General features: G+C 35.5%; 1 protein-coding gene and 1 long non-coding RNA gene across 5 annotated transcripts; one reads left to right on the top strand and one right to left on the bottom strand.

Annotated features, from left to right (window-relative positions):
- Positions 1-67: 67 nt before the first annotated feature.
- On the bottom strand, positions 68-24,497 carry Abl (tyrosine-protein kinase Abl). Of its 4 annotated transcripts, none has more exons than XM_069036507.1 (11): positions 24,083-24,497; positions 7,129-7,407; positions 6,536-7,073; positions 5,756-6,480; positions 5,552-5,686; positions 4,563-4,686; positions 4,376-4,449; positions 3,880-4,112; positions 2,947-3,829; positions 1,918-2,888; positions 68-1,861 (listed from the first exon to the last, which is right to left on the bottom strand). In XM_069036507.1, exons 1-11 carry the CDS (start codon positions 24,207-24,209, stop codon positions 1,526-1,528), a joined length of 4,425 nt encoding a protein of 1,474 aa, XP_068892608.1. In that variant the 5' UTR covers positions 24,210-24,497; the 3' UTR covers positions 68-1,525. The 4 variants fall into 4 exon arrangements, with proteins under 4 accessions (XP_068892608.1, XP_068892585.1, XP_068892576.1 ...); XM_069036484.1 differs by having other exon boundaries at positions 4,355-4,449; XM_069036475.1 differs by having other exon boundaries at positions 4,355-4,467.
- A 128-nt stretch (positions 24,498-24,625) lies between these two features.
- LOC138122308 (uncharacterized) lies at positions 24,626-24,933 on the top strand. The gene is made up of 2 exons (XR_011156429.1): positions 24,626-24,747; positions 24,821-24,933. It is a non-coding gene; the product is annotated as an uncharacterized lncRNA (long non-coding RNA).
- The last annotated feature ends 1,933 nt before the right edge of the window (positions 24,934-26,866 follow it).

Here is a 26,866-nt window from a genome sequence, read left to right on the forward strand (position 1 = left end):
CTCGATCTCGGAGATTTCTATGAAAAAATGATTACGTACCGATATGGGACGTACTAAAATAAAAGAGTTTTCTCTTTAAATTAGCAAATTTTTATTTTAAATAGATACAGTCTGTTATTCCCTATCTAAAAAGCCTGTACAAAATTCAGCAAAGGTATATACAAAAACAAAATATCAAAATTGCGTACTTATACAAAAATTCTAAAACTATCGACAGTGCAGACTTCAGGGTCATGATACACTCCAATCACAAAATTGAGAAGGTCTACTACTTTTAGAATTCACCTTTGAGTTGTTTGGAAACGAATAAATACCATGGCACAATGCAACAAACACTAGAAAATATTAAAAGAGAAACAAATCGAACTGAACTCGTTTCGGCTATTTCATGCATCACTCTGTATATATTGTGAAATAAACGTCAGGCATGAAGAAGGAATAATACACTGCAAAATCGTTCACTAATAAGTAGGTATAAAAGTTATAATTTAATTAACACAAATAAACTGACACTTATTAGCAGCTATTATCCAGTGGTTCTATTTTTGCACAAATATTGAGTATATCGTTGTAATTAATATTGTTCGAAACACACACTAGGAAAGCATAAATGGTATTTTTTATGCATTTTATAAATAACACCAAACACATCATTTGGCAATTTGAACTTAAAAAGTGTTGGATGTTTTATAAAAAAAAAATGAGCAGATTCTTTGATTAAAAAAAATGTTCGGTTATAGTCTCTTTTCCTACGATAAAAACAAATCAACCCGAGACAAACACAATTGAAAAGTCGACAACAAAACTATTTACAACCGATGACTGAAAAAAAAAACTACACAATCAGAAAAGAAATTATAAACAAACGCGATCGATTCAATTCGCTAATTTAATAGTATCTTTGGGATTGTACAAAATTTATATCTTATAGTTAACTCTACACAAACAATGGGTATTTTCCTTACAGCTATTATTGAACACTCACACGTTCAAACGATAATTTACAAATAAAAAAATGGACTAGCATATGTTTTTTATCAGTTTCCCTTCATTCACACATCAGGGAACGTCCGAATTCAATAAGTTAAGATAAAATTAAAACATACAAACAGGGAATTCTGTTCCTAAAGGAAATTGTAAGACAGCTAAAAGGTAAATAAGTTATGATTGAGCACGTATGCCTAAAATAATATAATGGTATCACAGTTTAGTGAAAATAACATGGGGTTCGTTTGGTTCGTCGGCAACGCACCAAAACAACACCTTACATGAGACGATCGTGAGACTGATCGTCAAATCAACGTTCGTGGATTTGATGCGTTACAAACTGACAAATTTCGAAACTGAAAAGCCCTCGGAAAAAACTACCACCACACCGTACGTAAAAAATTTGATAAATGCACGGACTTACCTAGAAATGAATTAATCAATATTTAAATAGAGTGGTCCTAACAGTCGAATACAAATGTATTTAATACATGATGATTTTTTTTTGTCTTCTTTGTGTTAATAGGATAAAAAGTTTCTATCGGAACACTACGTTCACAACATCTTTGATGGTATTGTTAACCTCATTGATGTACCTAGTGTTTTCGGTGCTATTGCGTGATCCGGCCGACCTGAGCTGTCTCGCTTGGGTTTCTAAACGGGTGAGCAGTTCTCGAAATTGGAACTTTGTATGAGCAGGAACTACGTTGTCTGCATAATCCATGCAAGAGACATGCAGCAAACCTATTTTATCCGATAATTGCAACCAAGTGGTCGACGACACGGCATCATTTGATTTTATGCTTCTGAGTGTGGATTCCAAAGCCTGGGACAATTCGAGTATGTTATCCTTCCCCGCTTTATCGCCAGAATCCTAAATAAAAACAACGATCAAAAACGGTTTGGTTTCATTTTTATTCGTCAGCTCACCTTCACATCATCTTCAGGAGTTTTGTTTTCCAAATTAGCCGGCTTGGCCATGATCGGAGGCTTATTTCCCGAGTTCGGTGCAATCGGTGTTGCATAAATCGCCGAGCCTGCCGGCCTACCAGCTATGACAGGTTTAACCGCCTTAACGACCGGTTTCGTTGGTATGATCGGTTTCTCTTCAACTCCCGGAGGCCAACTTTTCTTGTCGCTTTTACCACTACCTTTCATCGAATCATCCGACGTTTCGACCGGAGATACTTCGCTGATCAGTTCTTCATTGTTCTTGTTGTTTTTCAGCGTCAATTTGGGACTCAACTGGACGTTGCCCGGAGCATCAGACGCCTCTTTCGGTTCCCACAATTTCTTCAAGCTGCTTATGCTTCCCGTGCTTTTTCGCTTATCTTCGCCGTCTTCGATTTTCAGATTGCCGCTGTCGGAACTCGCCGTGCTCTCGCGTTTGCTCGTCTCCTGTTCGTTTTCTTCGGGATTGTGCTCTTCGGATTTTCTGTCCCCTCCGCTGTCGACTTTTCGCAGTCTCGATTTGAAATCTATTATCGAGTCGTTCGTTTCTTGCTTTTCTTTGGTCGTCAGCTTTTTCGTCGGATCGATTTTCTTGAGCTGTGACACGAAACTGACGCCGTTGTTTTCCGGTTTGACGTTGCCTTGAGAACTCTTCCGACACGATGTGGTTTTGTCCTGTTCTTTTTTTTCCTTCTCGAGATTGAACGATTGAGAAAGTTCGGTCACTAGTTGAGCTACGGGGTCGTGGCTGATGCCACTCACAGCCAACATTGATTCTGATAAAGGCGATTCTCTCAAATTTTTACTTTTCTGGTCGGCTCTCTCTTTGATCTCGGTGACCAACTTCAGTTCCATCTCCTTCACGAGTTTGTTTTTGAACACTTTCTTGGATTTATTGTCGTCTGATGGAGTTTCGTTTTCTTTCTCTTTTTCGGCGTCGCCTTCGTCGGCTACGACACAAAATTAAATAAACATTCAAAGATGCAAAACAAAGACGCAATTACGCACCAAGATCTGGAAAAGTAGGTGGTGGGGGTAACGGTTCTAGTGGCGATCCCACTACGGGAACGTCCGAATCGACACTCAATGGACTCTTCCCGTCCTGACTGGGACTGGTTAGACTAAGACTAGTTCGTTGGGGACTTTTTTCTTTGCTATTGTCCTCCTTATCCTTAAAACTATTACAACTGTCGGTCGACGGCTCCCTCTTCTTCAAACTGACTCCGAATCGCGAACTTGCCTCTTCTACCGAAGGTTGCAACGTACTGACGTCGCTGTTCTCCGTACCTTCATAATCCCTAGAATTTTTTTTCGAAGTTAGAGGAGATATCGGTATTATCTTTTTTCTCAGTTCCGTCGACGATGTCATTATCGTATTTCCGCTACTGTCGACTACGTCCATCGGCCCGTCGAACTCTTCGGGTGGTGGCGGCAGATCCGTCGGCGGCGGAGGAAACTCCAAGTCGGCCAAGCTCGGTTGAACCGACCTCGATGGACTCCCACCTCGAAACGTGGTATTCTGAGCTACTCTAAAAGTACGAAGGCTACTCCTCACGTCTCCTGCATTGTTTCTGGAAATATTTCTAGTTCTTGACAGTTTCGAAGACGTCGGAGAACTCGGGGGGTGAGTCGCGTGAAATGTCGTAACGCCTCCCGAAGAATTACTCCGGATCATCTGAGGTTGAGTCCTGATGTTGGTTCGAGGCGACAAGGATCGCGGAGTAGTCTCGGTTTGTTCGACGTTCACTTGTGGTGAAGCGTCTTCGTTGGTGGACATTCCGCTCTGTTTCAGCGACTCGAGATAAGCTCCGATTCGAGCCCCTTTAGGAAGAGTACCGTATCGACTGATGGCTTTTCGGACATTTTGGACTTCTAAGGCTGCCACTTGGACCTGCGCAAACACACGTGAAACAACACTCACCGTGCAGAAGCGTCACTTACGGCAGGAGTGGTGTCTTTAGTTTTAGTCTTTTTCCCTCTCTGTTCTAAACCCCTGCTGCCCAGAATGGGAGCTCGTTTAAATGAACCGGTCGTGCACCCGAGACTGTTCACCGACGACACTTCAGGATAGGAATGGGCCCCAGAATCGTCGGTGTCGGGTGTCTGATCTTGAAGATCGCTCTCGCTGTCACCTTTCGTGCTGGCAGTTAAATTCTGCAGTTCTCTTGTTAAACCTGTACATCAAAAATAAGTTGATTTTCGGATTCTCGTAAGCTGCAAATGTATGATGTAGGTATTCAATTAAAAGACGATTGTGACACATCAGCGCAACTGTTTCCTTACGACCCCTCCTACTAAGCAGTTTACGATATTGTTAATGTTAATATAAAGCATGAAAAACACGAACAATGTCAAATTCATGTTAAAACGAAAGGACGTTCCTTGTTCCATGCGTAAAAACGAACCAAAAAAATACCTTTGAATCTTTTTTTAATACCGTTTAAATCGGGTCCATCTTCAGCGGCGTTGTCGCCTTGTCCTTGATCTTCAAAAGTGCTGTCCCGGAACGAACTGCAAGAAGACAGCAAACTGCAAACGAATTAATATCACCACACGATTTGTTAGGGTTAGTAAGTGCATGATTTACGATGTGATGCTATAAGAGCATGCCGCAAACATTTTACCTTGTTCGTTTCGGTGGTGCTGGAGCTTGTTTCCCTCTTTTGTTGGTGGTGCGTCTCATCTGAACCAGATTGTTCTTGGAACCCCCGGTGAATGTTGATAATTTAGACGTCACGCTCAAATTATCTACAAATCAAAGCAATGTCTCTTTTTTATTTGATTTTCATTTATCGAGGATGTATTTGCATCGAACGTTAGAGCTAAATTCAAACTCCTGGACTGTCAAAATTAAATTTTAAATAGAATGCTTGTTTTGACTGTACTTGGATATAAAAATTTTTCGCTAGAGTGTACCGACATCAAAATCTAGTTACAAAATATATTTAGGTTATGTTTTCATTTTTAATCATTGAACTAAAACCAAAACCAAAATAATCCAAAATAAACTAATCTGTTTCATTTATTCAGAAGAAAATTATTTAACACTTGATTAACACTTATCTCTCCGAAATTTTGATTTGTGAATCACAAGAACGAACACCAATTCTTAGTTAACAATACTGAAGCGGCTTTGGCACAAATTTGTAATTTCTTCCCGTTATTATCACTTTTGTGTTTGTTCCTTATAATAATTTCTTATGGCCCTCTTCTCTCGCGCCAATAGAACCACCCTAGTTCGTTTTGAACTTTCCATTTCAACCTTTTTACAAAATTCACTTAAATAAATTTGCAATTTATTTGACAATGTCAATTTAAACAAAATTAAAAAATCATAGATAACAACTAGACAATATGAAAAATAACCAGTGATTTAACCAACCTAACAACTGCAATTTTGATTTTGACAGTCCAGAATGTTTATTGAATGGAGTTTATGTATAAAATCTTTTGTAGTCCGTTAACACCAAGTACGTGTTCCGTATCTTTTCACTTATCAAATCAACAATTAATTAGGAGTCCTTCATTTACATCCGTAATTTATTAAATTAGTTGACAAGTGGGCGAAAATACAGCCAACAAAAGTTGAAAAAAAAAAAACTAGCTGTCTCACCTGCCGCCATTTGATCACTCAATCCCACCAATCCATGAATATTTCCGGTACTACCCGAATGAGACTTTTTGTAAGACATGTGTGGCGTTCCCAACGGAACCGCACTTTCATTTCCTTGCAACTGCTTCTCCACTTCTGTGAAATAAAAAAAAAAAAGAAAAACCATGAACATCTACGAGAAGTGCGCAACCCATCTTGCCTCACCTTCAGTTATGCTAGACTCTTGAAACATATTTTCTAAGGAATTATGTATCTCCTTGAACGTAGGCCGATCTTTGGTGTGCCACTGCCAGCACTGTCTCATCAACTCGTATATCTTCGGGGGACATCCGGGCGGACACTCCATCCTGTATCCTTTTTCCAACATGTGATAAACGTCAGTCAAATCTACACCTGGATACGGTGACATCCCATACGTCGCTATCTCCCACAGCAAGATCCCGAAGGCCCAGACGTCCGATTTGGTGGAGAATTTATTGTAGGCTAGTCCCTCAGGTGCTGTCCATTTAATGGGAAATTTGGCACCGGCGTGTGCCGTGTAGGTGTCGTCGCGCATCAGTCTTGCCAAACCGAAATCGGCAACTTTAACCAAGTGATTCTCTCCGACTAAACAATTTCTGGCGGCCAGATCCCGATGGATGAAATTCCTGCTTTCCAGATAACTCATTCCGCTGGCTATTTGCGTGGCAATGTACATAAGTACGACGGCATTGATTTGTTCTTTGTTTCCGTTCCTCAAATAATCCAAAAGATTCCCTTTGCTCATAAATTCTGTGATTATGTAGAACGGAGGTTCGCGAGTGCACACGCCCATCAACTGTACCAAATTCGAATGTTTCATTTCTTTCATTATGGCTGCTTCTTCCAAGAAGTCCTTCAAAGCCATCGTGTCTTCCTTGAGGGTCTTCACGGCCACGGTCATATTATACCTGCAAATGACAAACTCATTTAAGCGTTGGATCATTTGAATTACCAATTTCTCACCTTTTCCACACAGCCTCGTAAACGTCCCCGTATTGTCCGCCTCCCAATTTATGTCGCATCACGATGTCAGTCCTGTTAATCTCCCACTCGTCCGGTTCTGGACTCAAAGGAAATACTGTAGGTTTGTTGTGTTTAGGAGCAGGATACAGCAGTTGGGTTATTAGACCGTCCGCCAGCATAGAATGGTGATGCACCAACTCGGCTAAAGTGTTGAATTTGCTTTCGGCTGTGACAAAAACTTTTCCGTCCCCATCCTCGTTTATCCTGTAATGGTAGACGCGACCTTCGTAACGTAAGGATATGCTTCGCTGACCGGGACTACTCTCCGATTCGCGAACTAGGAAACTACCGTTGATACCGGAACTGAGCAAATATTCGGCGGCGTTCCGCGATATTGGGCCGTGGTACCAGGAATGTTTTTCGAGTGAGTTGACGGGAGTGACGTAGTTCGATGGTACCCAACCGATCTGATTCGAGGTGGAATGGGCTTCACACCATTCACCACTCTTATTGTAACTCAAAATGCGAACTTGTTCACCTAAAAATTCGTTCAATTCAACTTCCTTCAGTACAAGAGATCAGTCTTGTGATACCTTTCTTAAGACTCAACTGGTTCTCCCCCCCTGCCTGGAAATCGTACAACGCCACGAACAGCTGTGGATCGTCTTCTTCCTGCGCTAAAAGATTTTCTTTGGATGTCCATCTGTTGGCCGTTTCGAGCGACATGGGCGTGGATGGTGCGCCAGAAGCAGAAGAACCAGACAAAGTACCCACTCCACCGGATCCGAGTGTATTCGTACTGAGAGATCCCGGAGGTTCGGTCTCTGGCAAGCTGGGAATATGCGGAAGCGGCCTACTTTGAAGCAGAGCCTCTGTAATTAAAAAAAAAAAATTATCAGAAAACTTGTACAATTCATGATAACGATAACAGCTAACCACCTACGTCCAATTAACAATAATCACTTCGAATACTATTATACTGTTTTTAGAACCAAAAGCAACAATGTTATCAGCTAACCCAGATGCGGTCTGTAATGTGAAGTGATAATTGGGCGATTTATTCAACGGCACTCTGGATAGGAAAACGATAATGCAGGAAATCGTGGTGAAACGGATCGTTTCCGTCGAAAACACGCGCCGTAAGCAAACACAACAAAAGATAATACCGCAATATGAAATGCGCCATCGTCTAATTGTTTTTATGTAATAGAAGTTCACTGCGATCCGATAAAGGTCACTCAAGCAAGTGTCACGTTTTCGTGCTGTACGTCGTACATCAAAACTAAATATTAAATTACAACGTCCCCGGACGGTACATATCCTGGAAAGCTTTTAGGACTCCGTTGCTTCATGAATAAGTAAGGTCCTTCTCCTTGTTACTAGAGGCGTAATGATATTCATGTAAAGTTATGAGCGTTAACTTAAACCATTCTAATTCTTATCACCCGGTTTGTAATTTTTATATTTTTCTCTGCACATTCGTGCGTCTAACTTCCTTAAGCTAACACGGACAAGACACCGTTTAAAGAGTAACGTCCGCTATTCCATTTAGATACTATCAACTACAACTCGCTAATCCATCTAATGAAAAGTAATCGGAACCTACTTCGAATTACAAATATGAACATAAATCATGGTGCGAACCATAAACTTGTTTCATTTTTTAAGCAAGTAGATACAGGTTGCCACACGTTATGATGTTCTCATGAAATGTTTGATTGTGGAAGCAATAGATCTTGAAATTATGTATTGGGTGATTCAAAATGATTGTGGCCAAGTATGGCAACTATGTACGAAAATTTATGTGGCAACTGTGTGAATGGGGTAGAGTTGACATTTGTATGACATTTCATAAGCGTGCATTTGATTTTTTCAATTTTTTGAACAACTTACACAATTACTTACAAAATTGCGCGACTATGAACTGTCAAGGAAATGTCAACTCTACCCTACCCACATAGTTGCCACATAAATGTTCGTACATAGTTGCCATAATTGGCCACAATCATTTTGAATCACTCAATATTATATACAGGTGTCCCAAAAAAAAAGACGAGTCCATAAGTCTCTTATTTAAATGGTTATGAATAGGCTACAAAAAGGCCTAATAAATTGCCGTATAGTCCTAAGAGCTTCAAAGCTAAACTGTCAAAAAAAAAAATTTAATGGGAACACATAATTTTTTTAGTAATTCTAATAGAGATTTTTATTCTAAAAACAACAATGTATCACAAGTATACACTTACATGCTAAAAATACAAAAAAAAATGTAAAAAACGCTATCGTCTATACTCCATTTTGCGCTAATCGTTGGCCGCATATCTGCGCAATCCCATGTGCTATTATTTGTCATTTGTTTTTCCAGCTAACTTAATTTGGTTATTACATTGTAATACAATGCATCGCTTGGTGTTCGTCATTTGTTTCAAAAGTTAGTGTTATTTTTTTTATGTGAAGTTATACTTGTGATACGTTGTTGTTTTCAGAATAAATCAGAATTACTACAAAAAAATATGTATTCCCATTTGAAAAAAAATATTCTGACAATTTAGCCTTGAAGCTCTTGGAGCTACACATGAATTTAGTAGGCCATTTTGTAGCATATTCACAATCATTTAATTTAGTGTATAGATACATAATTAAAATCCTCCGATAAATAAGGAAGCTATGGACACCTGTATATGTATTATTTTTCCGAAACAATAGCTTATCGGGAGTGTCCCGACTTAAATTGGTGATTTCGCACTATCATACTATCAAGAAATTTGGTAGCTATGTAAAACAAAGCTCTTCTCTTAGAACGACTCGTAACATAGGTACTATTCCGGACACGGAATCTTGGCCAACATTTTTTTGACATTTCTAAAAAAAATGATGTAAACCAATCATTAGCGTCATTAATAAATGACAATTATTAAAAATCACTTTGAAGTTTTTATTCTGACATCAAAAAAGCAAGGAAATGGCATTATCGAGTCAAAAGTTGGGTTATATTCAATAAAGGCCAGTTCACACATATTTGTCAGTTAAATGTCAGTTATGGCCAAGATTCCGTGTCCGGAATAGTACCTCCAAATAGCAATAGTACATAGTTTATTTATCGAGTTCGTGTGTAAATTGGGCTCTTTATTGCATGAGTGGGCCAGTTTAAAACGCGAGTGAGACGAGCGTTTTAAGGCCCACGAGTGCCATAAAGAGCCCAATTTACACACGAACGAGTTGAATACAACGTTTTTTTGTTCAACAAGCCCCTTAAGGGCTCCAAATCCCTTAAATCTTTAAAATTAGCTTGACGGTTTGTTTTGACACGTTGTGACGTTTATCAAAATCCATTCACACAGGAGAAAATTCTCAAATTGTGACAGTGTAGAACAAAAATGTATTTTTAAAAGTTTTTTCTACGATCGTGCAAAAAGTGAGTGTTCATTGCATTGTTTTTAGTGGAAAAAGTGCCTCTTAATTGTCTAGAGCAATAAAGTCTTTATTGCACGCAACTGTCAACAGTCTGTCTACGGTCGTGCAAAAAGTGAGTGTTTATAAAATTTTTCACACACGACGCACAGGACTGATCTGTTGTTTATCGTTGTTTTTTTCTCGTTTTTTTGTTCGATCGTAGAAAAAATGTTGTATGCAACACGTGCAAAAACTGTTATTGCACTTGACGTGTCTCACTCGCCTGCGGCTCTTGCTACAATTTTCACATCGCGTGCAATAATCATTCACTTTTTGCACTTGTTGCATAAATTACTATTTCAATTACATCATTTTAATTTTAATGCGCTACTCTGCACGGTGTTGGCGTTTGCGTTAGTACCTGTTAGTATGTATTTATAGGTTGGAATCCAGTTACAGTTACGCCAAATTCAAGTTAATACCTAACCTTAAAACATGCAGAAACATTTACGTAACACAATTGATTTTTTTATTGCAATCTGTTGTTGTCTTACAAAAATCTCCTTTTGTGAAATGCTTTTTCTTGTTTATTTAATTGAAAAATACATATTTTAAAATGTTCCAAGGAAATTTTTTTCAGCGTGTCATTACAAGGAACTTTGTTATTGTTTTTCAGCAGGGCAAATAATAAAAATAAAGTATTTCAGTCACAAAAAGTACGATAAGATGGCATACACTTTTTAAAGTTTTTAGACGGTCATATAAATGCTACCACTTAAGTTTTGTGCTTGTGTAAATTTTATAAAGGATTTACTGCATGCATTTATTGTAGGAATTGAATATTTTCCCGAGTTTACTTCCTTGTGTTAGATATTGGTTGTTCATCAATTTTTACCACAAATGTTTCACGAGCTGCAAAAAACGTTTGTTCGATACGATAGTGAGTCTGTATCCATAGTTACCAGTGGACGAAGATTTCTCTTTCGTTCACTTCACTTTCGCTCACTGGTTTTCATTCACACATAATTGAAATTCGATTTTATGAAAAGAATTTGTATATGTATTCAGAATAATAACTATAACAATTAATCATTTTACATAATTCATCACAACGACAGCCACCGAATATGCCCATCATTAGTCCAACTTTCTGAAGGATATACGCTTGGTCCGCCGCTTCCAGTAAAAACTTGCAAACAACGTTTCTTCAAAAAGTTGCAGCTTTTTTCGGCTGATAGTTTCTACATTTTATTTTCAAAAAGGAGGTAAGACTGCTGAACCTGTACCATTTATTATATTAAAACAATTAATAGCTTATTAAAAAACTTCTTACCTGGAGATGTCAACATTTTGAAATACAAATAGTCTATTCCTCAACATTGAATACCGCGACCACGCTGATGCTGCTCCTAGTGTGAATAATCTTTTTGAGAAAATTACTTCAAAAATTTAATTTAATTTTTGATGTACTTTTTTGTGTGGGTTTATTTAAAACAAAAGGTTTATTTTAATAGACCAAACAATTTAGAAGATTTACAGCAGAGAATTCGCGCTGAAATGGAACAAATAACAAAGTCTCGGTAAGTGCCTAATGGTTGGTGGGGGACAATTTCAACATTTGCGTTAAATTTTATTATTAAATTTACATGTTTGTTGGTTTTCGTTTGAGGTCAATTAAATTTTTACATTAAAAATTAAATTAAATTTTTTAAGTAAAATTTGTCATTTTCTCAAAAAATTGTTATGTAAGGTACATTTTTTTTCATTCATCGTTTAGGTAGTAGGAAGATCTATCGGAAAGAGAAGAAAAATGTGGGGGTTGTCATTTAAAAAAATTGGTGATGACGTCATTGCGCAAAAACCAATAACGTCACTGAAACAAACTGCACGTCACAGGATGGCATTTTTCGAAATAAAATCAACCTGTCAAATCGATTTTCTTAAAGCATCACATAGCGCTATTATGAATTTTTTTCCAAACTTTATGTTCACACTGTATTTTTAAAATACGCCATCATAACATTTTCGTCTATTTCTTTGATCCGTTTCTCGGTCTGCTATTGTGTAAATTTTTCCAATTCTTTCTGGTATCGTAATTTTGATTTTATAGGCAATATTTTGGTACCTCGCGGCACTTGCTTCTTCCAGGACATCATCAGGAACATATGTATAATTCTTCATCATCCATTTCCACAACGTGTACACAATCACTTTATAACATAACCTCAAATTTCAAAAACTGAAAGATTTTGCTCGGGACTTCTTACAGATAATAATTAATGATACATAATTACAATAAAACGAACAGTGTTGATAGATGTATGACTCGATCTGAAAATCGATTTTTGTTTTTCACTGTCGACTGAGCTACCAAATTATTTTAGTTGTATGCTGTTAATTTCTGTGAAAGTATTCATTTTCGACGGTTTTTGCCATCATATTCCAAAAATTCCAATTTACGATTTTAATAAAAATATGAGCTCACAATAATTGTGGACTTGTATTCAATAATTAATAATACTGAGTCCAACCAAACATTTCTGTGTCGACCAAAGTGTTTCATCTTATCTATCGTAGGCGTCAACAGTTTGCATTATCGACAAGGGCTCCCGGAACGATCATGACAAGTGTTTTAATTGTAACATATAACGACCTCGCCAATTACCACCGAGAGAAAACAATGGCCGCTCGATACAGAATTCTCTTCTACTTTCGCTTTTGGTAACCATTCACCGCGACCAACGCTGAGATTATAAATAATAACAGGAACAATAGCCGTGCAAGTCGCGCCGACACATCAAATGTTCTTCTGAAACAGGAACGAAGAACCTTGCCAAGGTCTGGCTTCCGTAATTACCACCTTTGAATCGTTCTGAGAACGTACACTTTTCCAAATGCCTGAATAGATACCGAGGTTGTTGCACCTCGAAAGACGAGACGTTATCGTGAAGAACAAAAAAAATTAATAAACAGGATGGATAATTGCAAATGTCGTTTCTTCATACTTCATACTAATTGTAAGAAACATCGGCCTTGACAAGGCCCAACCCCGACGCTGATAAATACCAGTCTTCGCGAACAGTCACCCATGTAATAATAATGACAGGAGCAGGACGAACAGGACCGGATTTTGGATACAATTTTAATTACAACTTCTCTTGCTCGGCTTACGTCATCTTAGCGAGTAACTCGATTTAAAATCGCTTCGTTTTATTAAAAAACGAATTGAGTTTCTGGTGTAACCGAAGTTGTCGAGGTGAAAGTCGTGCAATCACATTAAGTTGCTTAAATCCCCGTCGTCTGTAAATAATTTAAATTGCCCTGACGGACATTAATTTGGAAATATAATCTGTTTCAAAATCAAAAATCCACCAACACTGCATTCTACATCGAAAATACAACCGACAACGTCGCCAACTTTTGCTTTTAGTGTGTTTGCAAGTGTCAGAAAAAAGTGGAGTTATGAAAGAAAACTGTTGACAATTGTTTAGGTCGTAATTTATCGTGTTTTTCATTCTCATTTTATTATATCTCTCAAAAGTTATGATACGGTAGCTACCACCTTTTTGTACATAATAATTATTTTGTGTTACGTAAATAAACTCAACAGTTCAATGTCAAATTTTGGCAGGAGGTTGGGTCAACCCAAAAAATGAAACTTATTCTAGGGATTTCTTTTTTTTGCCAACATAATTCAACAGGTGGTGGATTTTTGATTTTGAAACAGATTATATGTATGTATACAGTTTCAGAAAATAATAATTTGACACTACTTCCAAAGAACATGCTATTTTACGAAAACCGACTGTGAGGTTTTAAAATTCGATAATGAATTTCGATCGAGGTAGAACATTTATGTTTACATAGGTAGAAATTGCATAAAGCGCACAGCAACTCCAACAGTTTCATAAAAATTGAACAGACCGATTTCGCAATGTCGTAAACACTCATGGATTGACTGTTGCATGCTTCAAACTAAGGTGAATTCCGCTCAACCTGTCTAGTCAAGCATTCAGATCGTAGTTACCAGTTACAGTTATACACCAGTCTTACTGATTCCGACGGCATTTGATAAAGCGTCCACAATGAAATTTATAATAGCAATAATAGTGTAAGAGCAAGAGAAATGTGTATACATATACAAGGTGTTTCAAGTAAGAGTACGAGCCTGACGAACAAAATGGAACCCAATATTCAATTTTCATGACAAACTAGTTAGTAAATAATATATTGACAAAAAGCAGTTTGGACATCCCTGAAGTTTTTTGATTTCCCCCTTGTTCACACATTAAATGTGCAAATTTTGCGGAAAGGCTCCCCAGCGATTTTGTTAGTTAGGAATGTCCAAAACCACAATTTGTAATTTTAATTCATCTAGTTCCCATTGTCAAATGTATTTTGTGTTGCGTTTAAACTTCGTCAAGTCAGGTGAGGTCTAACACGAAAACTGTGATTTTTATCCCAATGATATTTGTCGTTCGGACCTAAGCAAACATTTTTAATTTGATTAGACCCAGTCCTGCCGTGCATGACAGATCCACGTATAAAGCAACGTATCTGCCACGTTAATTTACAAGCAGACGATGCTCACCCACGTGAACATCTTGTAAAGTACCACATTACGTGGTGCTCGTACACAACCAAATTGTAAAAAAAAATGCTGTTCTAATGCATTTTTTTTTCAAATCAAAACTACACTGACCGGCACAAAAAACGACTCACTTTGAATTTTATTAATATAATTATGTATTTCATTGTCTTGGAAAAAATTTTTGATATCATGTTGTATTGATGTGTTATTTAAGTTATTCTTTGTCAAAGAATATCCGACAAACAAAACATTAAACACAGCAAATAAAATTTTAATGAAAAAAAATAAAAGTAATTTTCCAGAAAAAATTTTATGTTATGAAAAATTGCCAAAATTTGAACAGCATTTTGAATTAGTATCTCGTATTGTCACATTAAATCTTTTAACACGTAAATCAACCGACAAAAACACGTGGAAAAACGCAAATTTTCTAATTATTTATTTAAACAGAACAATTCGGTTGTCATGGTGACCATAGCACTCCCGATCATTGAAAATATCCCAATTTAACTATAATAAAGAAAAATAAGCACAAATATAATTTCAAGATCATTTATTAAAGAAATCATAATGAGTCGTTTTTTGTGCCGGTGAGTGTATTTTTTAATAAAAATCTCTAGGCTTAATGTAACACAGAAAAAAACATAAGAAAGTTCAATCTTTAGCGGCGCTCATGTTCAATTATTTACGCTAAAAACAAGAATTGACTAGTTCCGTTTTCTAACTACGCCTTCCATAACACATCTGCTAAAAAACTGGCGCGTCCTTTGGTAAACAACTCCGAAAGCCGGACGAGATGCATTCAAATTCTGATGCTTCACTGAAATCAGAAGGGAAATCGATAGGAATTATCTTCGTCTGACGATAAAAAGGGAAAAGTCCTGTTTATAAGAAACTTACGTATATTTAAACACCTTACTGGTAAGATACTAGGAAAAATGTACCTTCGTTATTATCTAACCGTTGACGAAATTAAATTCAGAATGAATAACAGTTATTGATACACAGTCCAAAATATATTTTTTTTAATGCGGAATAACACAATTTATTATGCACCTACATATTTCAAGCAGAAGCCATACGTATACTTTACATAAAATATTCTACATCAAACCGAACGAATTCTATTCCACCCTTTCTTTATTGTTTAGTACCTTACAGTATGCGGTTGCCTTTCCAAGCTGACGAACCAGGATAAATATCTTAATTTGTAGATAGTCAATTCAATTTCTTAGGAAAAAAATTCATTTTAGAAATTAAGTATCCGTCCTTCCACACGAAACTGCAACGCAACATTTAGACCTAATAGACCAATTCAAAAGCACTATTAATCCGCGATCAAAAGCAATTTGTGGTCTCGTCTAATGCGAGACAAAATCCTCATAACAGCCTTAATTCTCCCTTGCCATTGAATCCTTTCAACGTTTCCACCTTAACGAAAATATGTATACGATACAACGATTAAAAGAAGTTCATCATGAGTATAATTACAACAGTACATATGTGTAATCTAGAAAATAGATCTTCGACACGCAATATTAAGTATAAAGAAAAATATAATTTTTGCAGTTACCAATAGAGCGGTTTTCTGTTTTTACTGTTTCTACACTTTATCAACCATTCAAGTGTACCTAACCTACATACACAATAAAAAAAATATTTATTTATTTCGAGATTTCATTATGATTATGTATGTTTAAGAATATTTTCTTTATTCACCAACACTAACAACCAAATGTACTCCTACCTACCTAATTGTTGAGGAATAAACAGTGCCGCCAGATTGTTTGTTATTTCTACATTGTTAATTTGCTGCAATGTTTTTTGTCAATAATGGCAACATTTCAGATTTATTTGGACTGGCGGCGTTTGAACTGCCGTGAGAGCGTCTCAGGGTTCTCATTTCCACTATCGTAAAAAAGTGTTGTTTATAAGTTCAAATTTTCGACAGAAAATGTAAATAAAAACTTTTCAACATTAATTTAAAACGTTCAGCATGTACCAATAACGCATTCAGTTATATTATTATATGTATACACATAAATATTGTGCTCTGGCCGTTTTTGCATCAACACTAGTGCAACTTTATCTTATCTTTACACCAATTTGTTTCTCCAACTTTATAAATCTTAAAAATTTCCACAACAAACAAGTAAAACGTTAACCATCGGCCGACGAATCACCGCAAATTCCTTGCATACTTTTAATAATGATTTCTATTAAACGACCTTGATTATTAAACCGTGACCAATATTTGTCCGAAAAGAAGCATGAAGTGGTCGTTTCCTCAAATTTTATCACCAGTAGGTATCTAATACCGATTCATTCCTAATTACCCATATTTTCAATAATCAACTTTGTATAATGTCAGCATCCATCGTAGCTTGTTTTACTACATTGACCGGCACAAAAAACGACTCATTATGATTTCTTTAATAAATGATCTTGAAATTATATCTGTGCTTATTTTTCTTTATTATAGTTAAATTGGGATATTTTCAATGATCGGGAGTGCTATGGTCACCATGCCAACCGAACTGTTTTGTTTAAATAAATTATTAGAAAATTTGCGCTACTTCCATGTTGTGTTTAAAAGATTTAATATGTAACAATACGAGATACTAATTCAAAATGCTGTTCAAATTTTGGCAATTTTTCATAACATAAAATTTTTTCTAAACAATTATGTACTTTTATTTTTTTTATTAAAATTTTATTTGCTGTGTTTAATGTTTTGTTTGTCAGATATTCTTTGGCTAAGAATAACTTAAATAACACTTATCAATACAACATGATATCAAAAAAATTTTCTAAGACAATGAATTACTTAATTATATTAATAAAATTCAAAGACAGTCGTTTTTTGTGCCGGTCAGTGTATAACGCCGACGGAGTCGAAAATCAAAAATCAAGTAGATAAATTAGAGAGTGCATTGGGGGGTGGCAGTGGGTAGCAAGTGTTTTGTTTCCTGCGTTTGCTACCCCTGTCTGATCCTGCAGAACCGTAACAGAAAATTCGTCCGGTGTTAGAATAACAATTTGATTTCCAAAACAATGTTTTACGATTTACGTTCGCCGCTTAAAAAAATTAATCCATCCAGATACATGACTCACTTCCCGTAATTAAATGAGTCCTTAATCATTTAATAAACATCAGCAGGTAGATTCCGGTTCTTGGTAAATCAATCTTGGGTAACCTTGATCGTCTTGTTCGTTCAATCTGAGGGCAGTCGCGGTACATGCCATACGATTGAAAATAATAAAAAAGTTCTCTTTTAATGTTGCACCTTGGGGTGAATAAACACAAATCATATTGCAAGGTTAGTGACAGTGAAACTGTATCTCTTCGATGATCTCTAAGTAACTACCAAATAATCAATTTTAAAACATCCCTTCTTTGTCAGAGTCGTCCTATTCGTTTTCACTTGATACCGACACTATCTGAGTCTGAGCGTATCCGTTAACTTTTAATTAAAAACTGACTCATCATTATTTAAACTAAATTCACATTATCGCTGAAACACACTAGTTTAACGAAAATATTACACACTTATGACATTCTCTTTTTTTTTTACCGAGAGTTGAATCGCACCTAATTATTGGATCTCGAAACCGCATATTAAATTTATCCACGGTACCACCCTTTATGTTTATTAATTATTACTAATTCAAATAGCAGATTTGTTGCCTATGTACAGTAGGTACAGTGAATGCTACAGGTGTCCCATAAGTGCGTGGCAAAATTTTAACCACGAGCTTCTAGGCTTCATGTCGAACTCGGAAAAAATATTTAAAAAATTCTGTCAAAAAATAAAATGACATTTAATTTATGGGCTACAATTTTTTTTAATTGCTTTTAGTCTTCTACGTTGTTCCACAACCTCGTAGGTAAAATTTCGGCACATTTTAAAAATACATACACACTTTTATATCATATTTTATAAAACGTACACCAATACGGTTTCCTTGTTTTAAAGCATATTTTCTAGAAGTTATTTCGCATTGCCGTACATTTTATAAAATATGATATACCTATGTATGTATGTACAAGGGTGTATTTTTAAAATGTGCCGAAATTTTACCTACGAGGTTGTGGCACAACGTAGAAGACTAAAAAGAATTTTTAAAAATTGTACCTCAAAAATTAAATGTAATTTTATTTTTTGACATAGAACTTTTTAATTATTTTTTCCGGGTTCTACATGAAGCCTAGTAGCTCGTGGTTAAAATTTTGCCGCGCAGTTATGGGACAGCCTGTATTTTATTAATACATATGTATTGACGATCAAAAAACTAAAAACTGCAATCGAAAGTATATTTAACAATAATTAAATTCGTTTATTTCAACTACAAGTATGACGATTTGTAGTTTTACTGCCTCTTAAAGATTATACAATTTATATCTGAATGTATCTATACAAAAACTTATTTCAGGGATAACCACTGTAGTAACTAGTAATGCAATTTCCGGTTGTTTAACTTTGCAATTTAGAACAAACGTTAAGACACGCGTTCATTTATCTAATTATGCCAAGCCATCATTCAAACATCCGCCCCCCCTTCCCTCATTTTCGAAAATTTTAAATGTCACAATTTATTTAATTCAAGACTAATGCAAGCATCAACTTGCAATTCAAGCAAAATACATGAATTTTTTTTGTCGACAGAAACTATTGGCAATATACCTACGGCAATCAACATAAAAACGACAATAGAAATCCTACGAGTAGTATTACATAATAAGCAAGAAATTTACACTTTGTGTCAGTGATTTATGAAATTTTGAGAATCAATTTGTACTGGGATAATTATTTTTATTTATACATACATACTGTCGCGAGCAATAAATTTTGGTCGTCAATGTCATTTCAAAATTTGGTTAGATTGTCACAAATTAAAAAATTTTCCCTGCCTGATTATTCCCACGTCAATAAAGTGTCAAAAAATGAGAAAAAAAATGAGAATTTATCTCATATAACATGATGATAGGTTATGAAATTTACGACCGTTTTACCGTTTTACAATGGAGCATTTTACATTGCGTCAAAGAATGACATTGACGACCAAAATTTATTTCTCGCGACTGTACATAATTATTATTTATCGAAAATTTCCAAAATTTGTTATTTAATTAAAAAAATTAAGACAACTCCTTTTTAAACAATTTTCATGTTCGCCTTTTATTTTAATACATAGATACACTGTGCGATTAAAATAAAAGGAATTTCAGCAGAACTTGACTAACATTTTACAATTGACATGTTAGAAAGTCCAACCCTTAGCAGCTGTCAATGTTAAAATAGGATTAAAATCTTTCTTATTCTAAATGAATAAAATCTTTAACTTGTCAATGTTGTTGCCGATCACAGATAACATTTAAATTGGACGAAAAAATTCGAATTGCCAACTGGAAGATGGTAATCCTAATCATGATCTGCTCTAATTCCTTTTATTTTCGATCGTAGCGTATTTAGTAAATTTAAAAAAAAGGGATCTGTCAAAAACAAAATCATATCGGGTGTTCATTAAAATTTCCCGTCAAAACTGATGTTGCAGTCTATTGTGAACGCACCACTCGTCAAACTGTCATCAACTTGCAGATTAAAAACACAAACAACGCAAAAAGTTAGGTTAGATTTAAACAGCTTTATCAGGGTTGTAATCCGTGGTGCGATTACAATTGACTCATCTTTAACGCCAACTTTGGCGGAAAATTTTAATGAACACCCGATCCGATATTAATTGATCCACTTATTATTTTCATATTACTCAGTTGGTATGCATAATTTTACAAATTATCCATGTGCTTCAAATTAAATTCGTGAAATATATTGCAAATTTAGACATATGTGTTTTGTTAAAACGGAAGTTTAAAGGAACTGACAAATTCGCTTCCAAATTGTTTAAAATCAAAACACAACTTAAATTTATTTTGTTGCTAGACTTGTCGTAAATGTACTCCAGAGAAGAAATTTTATAACAATGTAGTTAAAACTACAACGGGGAGAGATATTCTCCACGCATAACATTCTTATGGAACATGCTTTGGTAAAAGGATATATTTTGAAGGAACTTTGTTATATACTGAACGAACTGAGAACTACCTGCAGCAAAATGTGTCCACCTGTATAGTCATATTATAATTTTCATACTGTTATAAAGTGAAACAGAAATGTGACAAACGTAATTCACTATTCTGTAATAATACAGATTTTAGCATTAAAAATAAAATTAAATGAAATACGTACGTACTTCTTATGCATTTCAAATTATCAGAACCAAATGACTATCTCATTTCCTTTTGCACTGTACAGAATTACATGAATGACATCAATAATATTAGTAGTGATAAGTTATTAATAACAAGCTAATTATAAAACTACAAAAATAAACAAAAACCACGCCGACAAGAATTATAGTCTCTTGAGCGTACTTCGAATGTGCGGCACACTCAAAGAACTTTGTTTCTTTTGATACGAATAATTAAATTTTAACACACCAAACGGATCAGCTATTTTTTATTGAAAATCGTCAATAATATAAAGATAGGAATCACGCACCTGCTTATGAAATGTATACAACGTCAGGGTTCTGCAGACTAAAACCCCCATCACGTCATGCACACAAAGACATTTTATTTCCCAAGAGATAACAGAAGCAAGAAACAGCGTATTCTACCGGTTGTGCGTGACCGCATCACACCCCACATAAAAAAAATAATGATAGTAATGAAATCGAATAAAATCGAAATAACTTTCATCTCCAAATTAAGCAGTTTCGAAATTAGATTTCAAGAGTGATTGTTTTGGTGTGAAAGTGGCAATTAGAAGGAACTCGAAACATCGATATCGTGATGGAAAGGAAATGAATAAGTTACACCCAAATTCCAAGTAGGACCGTGTACATTTCCGTCGTGCTGTCAAAATTTAAACATCGCCGCCCTTACAGCTCCATCGAACTAGAAAATTTCAATTCAAGTTCGTTGACATGAACCGACATGAACTTATTGAATGGACACAATTAATATTACACCAGTTTGTACATTTCAATCGCTTGTTTATAGATGCGATCGGTAGTTGTTGCGTCAATGATATAAATTTTTTAATGGAATCGATAGCACAACAATTAAAATATTCAAATAAACTGTTCTAAAGTCCATCGCTTCAATTGTTGTTCACACTGCTGAAATTAAATCGGAAGATCTTGTGTGACGAAGCAAAATAAGCACCAAGGGGCATCAAGCACTTTTTGATAGACCACATTCTCTGGAGTATAATCGGTGAACACGAAACGAAGCGCGAGTAAATGGTAATTCTCAAGAGAAACCACGTGGGAGTGGTTAATCTAATTCGGAAATAAAGAAAATCGATCAGAGTGAAAAACAAATGTGTACATTTGTTATATAACAGCGAATGAATGACAACGAAAGGAGTTGGAATTTGTGTAACATTGTGCCTTTGATTACGAAGTAGAATGAATCATCCTTAAAAACGTGAAAATTAGCAAACACAAAATAATCTTGAAAGACCTCAACCTGGTCGAACGCGGCGTGTCAAGCATGAAATCTAAGGTAATTAAAAAAAACAGTCAAGGTTAAAAGCAGTATCGCAAACAATGTCAGATGTAATAAAATATTTGTTTATAGAATGATAAACTATGGTAGCCATTTTTCCCACTTACTCGTTGATAAAGAAAGAAAAAAATACAACAAATCAAGGAAACCGAAAATCGTCAGGACTTATTTTTGTTATGAAGATTTATAGTTAACAGTACCAAATACTATATCATTTCACAAATAATGCAAATTGTCAAAAGATAAAGTGATAAAAACTAAACAACTCCATCATTTATCAATTCTAATTATTTTCTCTCATTTTCTGCAACAGTTTTTGTCGCAATTTTAAAATTTTTAATTCCGCACCTAGAAAATTTCCTGAAGACGCTAAAAATGTATAAAAACAAATAATATCAAAAACTTTGATCTGATTTCAAATAATTTCGTAATTTGATGAAAGAGTCATTATTTCCCATCCCGAAGTGGTTACATTTTTGTGGCTTCGCATTGTTTTCTTCGTCTCTACAACCTGTCACAGTAGACTTGTCGTCGACTGAATCGCCCAATTAAAAATCTTCATTATTTCAAACACGTCCAGAAAGTTTGTAAAACTACAATTCCTGATTGAAGAAAAAACTGATGAAGAAAGGAAAACACCAGCCATAATAAACTCAACTTTTTTCATTTGTTCACTTCCGGAGAAGATACCATTTTGCATAAGAATCTTCATTAAAAGAGCTGGGAAATACTGAACTGAGATTTCGGAAGCAAACAATTGAATGAAGCGGTATTTATGATAATTTTCTGATGGCGTTGCCACATTTTATGTCATCACAATATGTTTTGTTTTCACAATAATGTAAAATAATAATAATAATAGACAAGAGATAAGTAAGTAGATTTCTTTATTTCAAGACAATTCAGAACATTTATTACCTATTTGTAATTTCTAGGTATTTGACTTATATGAAATAAATCAAAATTTTGAAGTGTAGTTACGTAAATCCCTCTTTCACGAAATTTCGATACCCAAAGAACTTTGAAATAGTAAGCATATTCGTAGAGGAAAACTTCAATATGTATTATATCGGGCGCTTTTTTAATTGCACCTCATAGTAGGCGTTGAAGAGTCGATTGTGAACGCACTATACAGGTTATGGATCGCGGATCAGCTGTTTAAATCTTACGTTTTACACGAGTGGTGAGTTTACAATCGAGTCTTCAACACCTACTACGAGATTTTAAAAAATACCCGATACAATGTGGTTTGGTTAGGTTTTCATCACTTAACGCTATTAGATTGTTAAAAAAAAAATCAGCTGACCGAGACGATTGCTTTATTACTACGGTTAGAAAAGACGGGATGGATATGAGATGATTTCAACACCTCTTTTGTGTCTCATTTGTGGGAACACAATGGTGCTTTAATCAAAATAAATAGACGAACAGGAGACACACCATCAGGGCCATTCAAATTAAGTCCGTGCTGTTAACCTGTTGTGGCGTCATTAAAAACAATCACTATGTATATTAATCGCATCAAAAAAAAATTCACTTTCGAATCGATGTTCAATTTTTCGTGGGGGTGTACAGCCACGTACGTGCATTTTTCGAAACTTTTCCGTCCACAAGCGGTAATTTTCTTAATTGCAATAAGAAAGCGGAGTTGGAGAAGTGGCTTTATTTATTAGAAATCGAGACAGACGGCTAGGCTAGGGGAAACTCAGTGGGAGACAAAACAACCGAGAATCGAGGACAGAGACGCAAAACCGACATGAATGAACTTGCTCTCTCCAATCTTTGAACAACCCCCAAAGGTTATAGTTGGTGGTTTTTTATTGCCGAAAAAAAAAGTCGCATCGTGAAATTCTAACAAATTCTTGTGGTAAACCGTCTCGAAAATTTTGGGTGGTTATCGATACCTGGTACTCACGCCGAGAAATTTTCGCCGTTGATATCACTTGTGCACATTAACAACAACAAAACGATTTTCTCGTGTGATTCATACCATTGTGTTCTGTGAAAATATTGGAGACATGCCGTCCATCTTTCGTGGCTCTGGGTCTACTTCTGGCCGTTCTGATCGAGTGTGTCCCAACATTAACAGTTCTTTCCTTGGTGTTCTGGGCGCCCATGACTTGAAATCATACCCTCCCAGATTGTCACTTAATCCCTCTCTGACGTATGCACTCACACATAGAAAAAACGATGCATACACTCTCACACCGCACCGAAAAGGGTAGCGGATTCCGAAAACACCAACTTCATCCTACATAATAATAACACGCGGCACTCGCGATACGTTAAACTATTGTTTGTAAGTAATTCGACATTTTACTATTGATTTGAATCGGTCGTTTTGGCGATTATTCGGTCGACATCAACCCCACTATCTCTCTAGTCCTCCATATTTAAGAATGTTGTCTGTCTTCTTTCAATTGCACTGCGGCCCTCTTTGTCTGACGTGTGCGTTTCGATTTGTTGGTGCCGAGTATCGACGTAGGTGGCACCACTGCAGGTGGGTTTATCATCCTTATCAAAATTTGAGAATAAACAATAATATTCTAATAAACTACGTTTTTTACGAATCTTCAAACCAACGCCTTACTTAAATTTATCAGGAATTGGCATACTTATCACCGGAGATCTTACAGTAATTATTTAACTACGTATGTAAGTACATACTCCGTATTATCATAGAGATTTTTAAACTATGTTACATATTTAAGAATAACAATTAATTTAGGTTGTTAATGCAATGGTTCAACGTCGATCCAAAAAAAAATATTTAATAATATAAATACAGGATATGCAACCCACAATAACAGCGCCAATAAAATAATATAGTGTTTTCTTGCATTTGATTTTTTTTTATTATACCCAGCACCCAACAAAATAGTTATTTTTGTATTAAGTGCGCAAAGTGATTGTTTTTTGTTGGGGCATGAGAATGAGTTTTTGGTCGAGACCGTCAGGTCGAGACTTCAAACTCATTCGAATGCTCCAACAAAACAATCATCTTGCGCACGAAATACAAACACTATTTTTTCTACAACAGCATTTTAAAAAGTTTCTTTGGGTGCTAAAATATAACTATTTTAGCATCCAAGGAAACTTTTTGACAAATATTTTTTCACTATCAAAAATGACATACTTTGCGACTTGATAACGATGCATAAATGTCACGTTTTTTTGACAGTTGTAGAAAAAAGCCTTTGAGATTTTGGACGTAGGTTTGTATTTATGTTCAGATTATGTCCAAATCTTCTTGAAGTTCAGACGTTCAGATGCTCTGGAACGCACGGAAGTATTTTTGCTTGCATATACCTGTTCAATTTAAACTTGAAAATTTTTGCTGGAACTCGGTCATACAAGCAACATCGCTGTATATTTTCTGTTATTGAAAACACCATTACGAAAATAAGATTCAATGATGAATTTTATGTTAATGTAAGATACGAAAAATTTGACACTGTCAAAGTCATAGCCGCCCCTCATCTAAATATGTAATTGTTGATCGCACGGTATATTTACATATTTTTTGTTCGACACTGTCAGAATTTTGAGAATTTTTTCCTCTGTGAACTTGTTAAAACGAAACGTCAAGCCAATTTTAAAAATTTTAAGGGATTTAGCCTTTAAGGGGCTCGTCGAATAAAAAAACCTTGTACTCAAGTCGTTCGTGTGTAAATTGGGATTTTTTTGGCATGAGTGGGTCAGTTTAAAACGCGAGTGAAACGAGAAGTTAAGTTATCGGGCCGTTCCAGAAACCGGGCATTAGTTAACTCTCGGATAAATACAAAAATCATGTAATGTGATTGGTTACTTTCTAGCGTTTCTATCACAACCAAGATCACAACGCTTGATTTAACCGGCCAGTTACTTATTGTGCCGTGTAGTAAGCAACCAACCTTACGCATTCAAAATTACTTTTGAAAATTCCAGTTACACACAACATGAAAAACGCGTTACTTTATTTCCCTAAAAATTCGAATTCTAGGAAGTAATTTATTTTTGACACGATTATAGTAACGAATATCCCCAAATCCTAGGGAGTAATGTATTTTTGACACGAATATAATAATTATACAGGATTATTCTAAATGATTGTAGTCGAAGTAGGCGTGAAAACTCAATGTAAAATTTATGGTTGCCGTTCCACATAAAAAAACATCAAAATGATGTGAATAAGTGAGTACACGCGGGAGTTAAATTGGGTGCAAAACAACTCAATATTTCTGGATTCAATCGTTAATTTAACAAAAATAAATAAAAACCTCATCACCGCACTTTTCAGCTAAAAAATGACAGTGACAGCGACAAAACTGACAGTTCACATGAAAGCGGCAAAAATGTAATAACATGGGCATGGCCTACTTCGACTACAATCATTTAGAATAACCCTGTATAAGTACAAATACAATTTTTCTAAGGTTAAAGAAATTCTTAATTATCCAAAATACGACTTTTGTGGTTTTTGAAACTCATATCTGTGTTAAAGTACAATACTTTTTTACTGTTTACTGATATTCAACGTTTTGTCTAGTCAATTGGAACAGCGGCTATCAAACTTTTGACGACCCACGATAACAAGAATTATTATATAATTCACAATGCCATTTAAAATAATTCAGTCGACGTGATAACTTAAAAACATAACACAATTAACGTTAGCCATGTAATTGTTGTGGAAAAATAAATAAATAGATAATAATAAAACGTAAATCGCTGTTTGTTTGACAATGACTGGAACAGAAAGTGATGCCTGAACGAATAAAAAGAAATAGACTCA

The sequence above is a fragment of the Tenebrio molitor genome, chromosome 1, assembly GCF_963966145.1.
Source record: "Tenebrio molitor chromosome 1, icTenMoli1.1, whole genome shotgun sequence".
Lineage (NCBI taxonomy): Eukaryota > Metazoa > Arthropoda > Insecta > Coleoptera > Tenebrionidae > Tenebrio > Tenebrio molitor.

Bases quoted from the DNA above. Each gene is read 5' to 3' on its own strand.
- Abl (XM_069036475.1), bottom strand. From the start codon at position 24,209: ATGGGCGCCCAGAACACCAAGGAAAGAACTGTTAATGTTGGGACACAC. The intron at 6,481-6,535 runs GTGAGAAATTGG...TGTCATTTGCAG, and splicing joins TACGAGGCTGTGTGGAAAAG to GTATAATATGACCGTGGCCG. The intron at 2,889-2,946 runs GTGCGTAATTGC...TTTGTGTCGTAG, and splicing joins ACCTACTTTTCCAGATCTTG to CCGACGAAGGCGACGCCGAA.